Source organism: Dendrobates tinctorius, unplaced genomic scaffold (assembly GCF_039654945.1).
Source record: "Dendrobates tinctorius isolate UK_male_01 unplaced genomic scaffold, ASM3965494v1 ptg000057l, whole genome shotgun sequence".
NCBI lineage: Eukaryota > Metazoa > Chordata > Amphibia > Anura > Dendrobatidae > Dendrobates > Dendrobates tinctorius.
Window position 1 is genome coordinate 31,848,413 of NW_027361725.1, and position 6,798 is coordinate 31,855,210.

The 6,798-nt window shown below is 40.4% G+C and overlaps 1 protein-coding gene across 7 annotated transcripts in view; it reads right to left on the reverse strand.

Moving 5' to 3' along the window:
• MEIS2 (Meis homeobox 2) overlaps positions 1-6,696 on the reverse strand; it is a 203,823-nt gene extending 197,127 nt beyond the window's left edge. The window contains exons 1-6 of one of the 7 annotated variants that reach the window (XM_073577884.1): positions 6,079-6,696; positions 4,955-5,184; positions 4,163-4,304; positions 3,267-3,317; positions 2,802-2,852; positions 695-844 (exon numbers count right to left, since the gene is read on the reverse strand). In XM_073577884.1, coding sequence (XP_073433985.1) covers positions 695-844; positions 2,802-2,852; positions 3,267-3,317; positions 4,163-4,304; positions 4,955-5,184; positions 6,079-6,090 — 636 coding nt within the window. In that variant the 5' untranslated portion in view covers positions 6,091-6,696. Of the gene's footprint in view, positions 1-694; positions 845-2,801; positions 2,853-3,266; positions 3,318-4,162; positions 4,305-4,954; positions 5,185-5,548; positions 5,986-6,078 lie in introns of those variants that run through there. The other 6 variants (XM_073577887.1, XM_073577885.1, XM_073577888.1 and 3 more) reach the window with 6 other exon arrangements.
• Positions 6,697-6,798: the final 102 nt, after the last annotated feature.

Genomic DNA, 6,798 nt, shown 5'->3' on the forward strand with positions numbered 1-6,798 from the left:
GGTGATCACATGACAAGACTGCAAGCGTAATAACACCCCAGATAACAATAATAAACTACAACAACAGCCATGGCAACAAAATAACCTCACATGTCCATTAGCACACCAGCCTACTTGTATCAGGCCTTCAATAAAATTAATAATAATAATAATAATAATAATAATAATAATAATAATAATAATAAAAAACACAGCCTCATTCTAATGTGGCGAATTATTAAAAGTGTTAGAAATCAATGCCCTAACCTGTAATACTGCTGTTAATAATTCTCTCCAGCTCTCCTTAATAGAAAGTCAATTATTGGTTCATTAAAGGTTACGAGCCTCTACAAGATGGGGCTCCAGGCGTCTAGTTGGCTTGTAACTTGTGCCCAATAAAAAAAGAAACCCTCACATAGAAATAAAATATACATCTTCAGCGTCACCTCACTCAAGCCTACACAATACTACTTAAGTCTATCCAATAATCAAGGCCATGAGTAACCAACTGGCTCATGTATGTGACATCCAGAGGTCATCGAGCCATAGAGGATATGTTCTACATACATCGCCACAAAAGGAACTTTTAATGCACATTCAACACAATGACAACTGCAAAGCCCTATAAAGGGGCTCATTTAATGCCAAAATATAAGAATAAAAATGCACATTTCTAATAATAATATGCAATGATAAAAATAGAGAGTGGACTCACATGGTCTGCGAGGTTTGTGGAGGATCCAGACAGTTCTTCATGGTCAGACTTGGAACTTCCATCCCTCTCATCAATCACTAAATCTATGGGCATTTTTCCTTTCAAACAGCTGATGTATCGATGGCAGAAATTATCACACAATTCATGGACCTGGGGAGGGGGAGAGGCCATGTGTGTTATGGTGGAGCAAAGAGTAACAAGCCGGTGTCCTCCAAGACTAACTATCATTAAGACTGTAATAGTTGCAGGCAAGGAAACAATAAAGAAATTGCAGCAGCAGATATTATTCTCTGGAGACCCCAGTAGCAACAAGTAGAGAGGGGGAGAGGAGAGAAGGAAAAGGCTGAGGGAGAAGAAAGAGACAAGAGGGAAAAGAAAAGAAGAAGGGACCTGAGAAGGAAAGGAGAGGAATGGAAATAAGGAGGTTAGAAGAGACTTCTGCAGATAAGAAGGGTAGAAGAAGAAGAGGAGAAGAACAAGAAGCAGGGACATGAGAAGAGAAAGAGAGGAATAGAAATAAGGAGGTTAGAAGAAACTTCTGTAGATAAGGTTAGAAGAAGAAGAGGAGAACAAGAAGAAGGGACCTGAGAAGAGAAAGAGAGAGGAATAGAAATAAGGAGGTTAGAAGAAACTTCTGGAAATAAGACGAGTAGAAGAAGAAGAAGGGACCTGAGTAGGGAAGGAGAGGAATGGAAATAAGGAGGTTAGAAGAAACTTCTGGAAATAAGAAGAGTAGAAGAAGAGGAAGGGACCTGAGTAGGGAAGGAGAGGAATGGAAATAAGGAGATGAGAAGAAATTTCTGTAGATAAGAAGGGTAGAAGAAGAAGAAGGGACCTGAATAGGGAAGGAGAGGAATGGAAATAAGGAGGTTAGAAGAAACTTCTGGAAATAAGAAGTGTAGAAGAAGAGGAGAACAAGAAGGGACCTGAGAAGGGAAGGAGAGGAATGGAGATAAGGAGGTTAGAAGAAATTTCTGTAGATAAGAAGGGTAGAAGAAGAAGAGGAGAAGAACAAGAAGAAAAGACCTGAGAAGGGAAGGAGAGGAGCGCAAATAAGGAGGTTTAAGAGATTTCTGGAGACAAGAAGGGTAGAAGAAGAATAGGATAAAAAGTGGAGAAGAAGAAGGGACCTGAGAAGGAAAGGATAGAAATGGATATAAGGAGCTTAGAAAAGACTTCTGGAGGGGAAAAGGGAAGAATAAAGAAGTGGAACGAAGAAAAAGAAGGGATCTGAGAAGAGAAAGAGAGGAATGGAAATAAGGGGGATAGGAGAGACTTTTGGAAATAATGGTAGAAGAAGAGATGAAGAAGAAGAAGGGACCTGGAAAGGGAAGGAGATGACAGGAAATAAGGAGGTTAGGATAAGAGATGAGAGGGTGAACAAGATGGTGGGAGAAATGAATGTGTGGAATTAAATCAGTCGTGGGCACAGGTGGAGTGGAGTAGTGGACTATCGTGGCACTTGGTGGAATGGAGGCAACTCATGGAGAAGACAGCCCACCCTACTTATTGACCACGGGCACAGGTCAATTTCAGGGTTTCAGCATTATAAAGTCCAGTGCGAAATATATCCCATAATCCGGACATTATATCTCAGGAAACGTAGGACATGATCCAAAAAAGAACGAGTCCAGCTTCATCTCCTCGGGCATGTTAGCTCCTCGTCCTCACCCGGCTCATGGCAGCGCTTCTCCGGCTACTCCTAGGCGACATTTTCCGCTCACAGATACTGCATCACAAATGAGCTTTAGCGCCGAGAATTAGCTCCGCTCAATTACATTTCCACAGGAAAGTCGCATAATTGAACCCGACGGCAGAGATGGCGCAGAGGAAGGCAAGCACAAAAACAAGGGGGGAAGCACAAACCCTAACAAACTAAACAGAGCACTAGATGGAATAGACACAGCATGGATAATATATATATATATATATATATATATATATATATATATATATATATATATATATATACAAGCACACAATATATATACACACAACTATAGTACTATATTAATCTGGTGCATTCTACATTATAATCACATATTATCACTACTCTCCTATTAGTAACTCGAGTAGATATTCTGAGGTTATACATGAATCCATTTACCTTTTCTAATTCCAGGAGGTGAAACCTCAGGACCTGGATCGCCTGGATCATCTGTAATACAGGCGGGTGCAATCATTAGTAATGATGTATTATTCTAGCAGTTCTGTGTACTTAATACAGGGAATTGCACCGATATCGCTGCTATATCGGCACAGGCCCGATCTTCCTCCCTCCAGTTGTCAGTGGGAATCTTAATTATCCTGCATTTTGTGGATTCCTCGGTCACGGTTGAGTCACTCTGATCAGGTGTAATCCTGCCCTGAGATTTCTCATCACTGTCCTTCTATGCAAAGACATTAAAACAATCCCCAAAATCCACAGGTGCCACAGGGTGCCACTGTCACGCGTGTCCTGCAGACACCACTGCCTGCAACCCACAGACAGCAGCTGCTTCTCGCGCCCGCCCGTGCCGCTTCCAACTTTACACCAAGCTGCAAATTCTGTGGATCAGGAACCCAAACTCACCAGATTGTCCAGCTCAGGGTTGGAGGAGAACAGTGGCTTCTCTGCACGAACCTGTGGGCGAGAGACACTGGTCACTGCTTGGGCTACGGGGCAGTGGGCATAGGGGTTGCTCTAAAGTAGTGCAGATATCTTCATATGTATATCTTTAAATATAACACACACTCACAAATGCATCAACGTAAATATGTATATATATATCCTGATATATATATATATATATATATATATATATATACACACACACACATTTTTATGTGACTTCTCTATAAAAAAAGTATTCATTTTTACACACACACACACACACATATATATGCATACATATATAATATAAATGCATATTTATATTACAATCTGCATATATATATATGGTATATGTCAAAATTATAATATAAAGTAATCTATAAATTGTATATGAATTGACACAACATATGAAATCATGCACACTCTCATGTACATTGATGAATACACATACAGTTACTCACTCTTACACACATAGATGAAACACAATTATCTATGTTTTACATATGTATGTAAATATGTGTATCACACATATACATTGCACTCATATATATATATTACAGATGAACACATATATATCACCTATATATCTATATATAACACAATTTTATACATTGCACACAAACACACACATATACTTCACACAAATCACAAAGATACATTATATATAAAAATAACTATTTATGACACAGACAATATATATATATATACATATATATAGTGTGTGTGTGTGTGTAATCTATTAGTGTCCATGTCCCTGGTGTTCTCAGCATTGTGAATGTGTGTTGTGTCCAGTATACAATATACAGCAGTCGGGGTTTGGGTGTTGCAGGGTGCAGCTCGCACTTATTGGGGTGCAGGACATAATACTTAATGACCTGTTTTGCAAATACAGCGATGTCTTCATTAAACGAATCCGAGGAACAGACGTCTCCTCCTGCGACTCCGGGCTCCCGAGGGGTACACGTCGCTAGCTCACACTTCTCAAAGACCAGGGCTAGAAGAGGGAACAGGGGGTGTCTGTGGGCGCCCCCCAATACAAGCGGAGAAAACAACATCAGTTCAGGGATAGCCAATGCTAAATATACAAACTCTTTACTGCTAATCATGCCAGCATCAATAATAATGTAAGAGCAGGACGATCGTCCCTATTGATCGTCCCTACAAATGATTCTTGTATTTACAATTATTGGAGAAAGAAATACAATGTAACAGTGCAGGAAACTCCGATCTTATAGCAAAACAAAGGTGGAAAGTGGGAAATTCGGGTGGAAATGGATGAGGAATAACCCACAATTATTCAGGGAGATGGATTTGGCCGCTTATAGAAACAAGCTTGATTTTTAATCCGTTCTTTATTTGCTGCTTTAATCCTTAATGGCTTGGTGTGTTAATGAAGTTACACTTAGGGCTCTGGGAATCTGCAGCCCCAGCAGTCAGGCCAAGGGATCCCTGCAAACCTTAAAATCCTGCTGTTCCTCCTCTCACCCCTGTGATTCCATTTAGGAGATGTTTATCTCCCCCAAGTAATTCATTGTTGGTGTAAAATCCTGCATGCTTTGTATAGGGGGTGCAGAGGGTAATGATCATCTAACTACTGTTATTCCTGCCATTTCCAGATACCCATCCACTCTGTAAACATAAACATGCCAGTCTGATCAAGTACCTACCCATAAATGGCATCTTTGTCCCTTTTGAGAGCATCGTTCACAGCAGATCCCATGCTGGTGGGCATAACATTTGGATGAGGGGCATGAGTTCCATAGTGCTGGCTGGCATGTAAAGGTGGTCCATGGTTTAAGTGGTGTACCGGTGGGATAGGTCGAGGGGCATGTGGGTCACCATACATAGAAGTTGGCACCCCCACTCCATCCATAGCATAGTGCGGTAACTCATCGTACTGAGAGAAAGAAGAGAAAAAGAGGAAATTAAAGGACAGAAATGTATCAAGGAAAACAAGAGAGAGGCAATCAGATGCAGAAAGAATAAGTGGAGGAGACACAATGGAATATAAAATATAGTAAAGGCCTGATAGATTGATGAAATGCAAAAAAAATAAAATAAAATAAAATTAAATGTATAAAACAGATAAATAAAATAATAATTATAATAATAATAATGATTGATGATCAAATAATACACATAAAATATTTTTAAAAAAAGGCACCGAACAAATAAGTATATCTAAAAATATATATATTCTACAGATAAACTAAAAAAAAATAAAAAAAGGTGAAAGTGAAAGTAAATGTAAAATAATTTACAGGAAAAATTCTGAAAGAGTCCATAGGAAAAATAAATTGGTAGAGTTGCACAGAGGAGTTACCAGGAACATTGAGGCGTGTGCGGGGTCTTTACTGCTCATCCAAAAATATCAAATCCCCCCCCAAAAAAATATGAATGAGAAAGTGCAAGGTCTAAGGAGAGAAAATAGTATAAAGGGGGTGAAAACCAAAAATCTAAGAATAATTATTGATAAGGGGGGAAAAAAAGGGTAAATATGTGAGAGAAGGAGGAAGCAGGGCAGTAGGAGATGAGGAGACTGACTACTGAAAGAGAGAAAGAAAGAGAGAGAGAGAGAGAGAGGGAGAGAGGTGTGTGTCAGTGAGAGAGAGTGCAAGAGAGTGTCAGAGAGTGAGGCGTGCAGAGGAGACACAACACACAAAGCCCTGATCGCTCACATCCATTCTTTAATATTAACACCCATAGACACACACTGAATCCTAAGCTGCTTCCCCCACCCTGGTCACTCCATGCCATGCACCAGCACTGGTCTCAGGACATTGCCACCTACCCTTTGCGCCATCAATAAACTCCTCAGTGCGCCCTATAGTGAGTGTTTCCTTAGCCCTCCTGCCAGATTCTCAGGCTGTCCTTGTCCTTGGGCTGGTGGAAATTGGGGGAAAAAAGGGGGGGGCAAAGGTGAAAGAACCCCCAGAAAAGTAGTTGCTCTCCAGGAAAGCTTCTTCCACTAGGATGCCAGTCATACACTCATGCTGAATACAGAGGTGCCAGGCTTGAAGAGGAAAAGTGCTCCTTAATGTTTGCTTTTTCTGGTTTTATGTTCTTCCTGTAATTTATTGTTAAATCTTCCAACTGAGCTCTAGTGTCGGCCCTGAGCAGAGCCACATGGACCCAGGCTGGGGATTCTCATGGCGAACAGCCACTTGAGATGTCAATCAGAGGCAGAGCATGTCAAGGTGCTGAATGAGGGATGGTGGCAGGAGAGGAGGAGGAAGATGATGATGATGATGATGATGAGAGTGATGAAGATTCAACTTGAGCAGCAGATCTTCCAGCCCCTTCTCCCTCTCTCTCTTTCTCTGTGCTGTAACTCCTCCTGACAGCTCCCTATAGATCTCTGTCTCTTTTATTTATTTTTTTCCCAATGACAAAAGTAAAAAAAAAAAAAAAAAGATCCAGACGATAGAGGAAAAAAAAATCCCTCCCCCCCAAGAAAAAATACAAAATTTGGTAAGAAGAAGAAAAAAAAAGAGCAATAATAAAAAAAAGA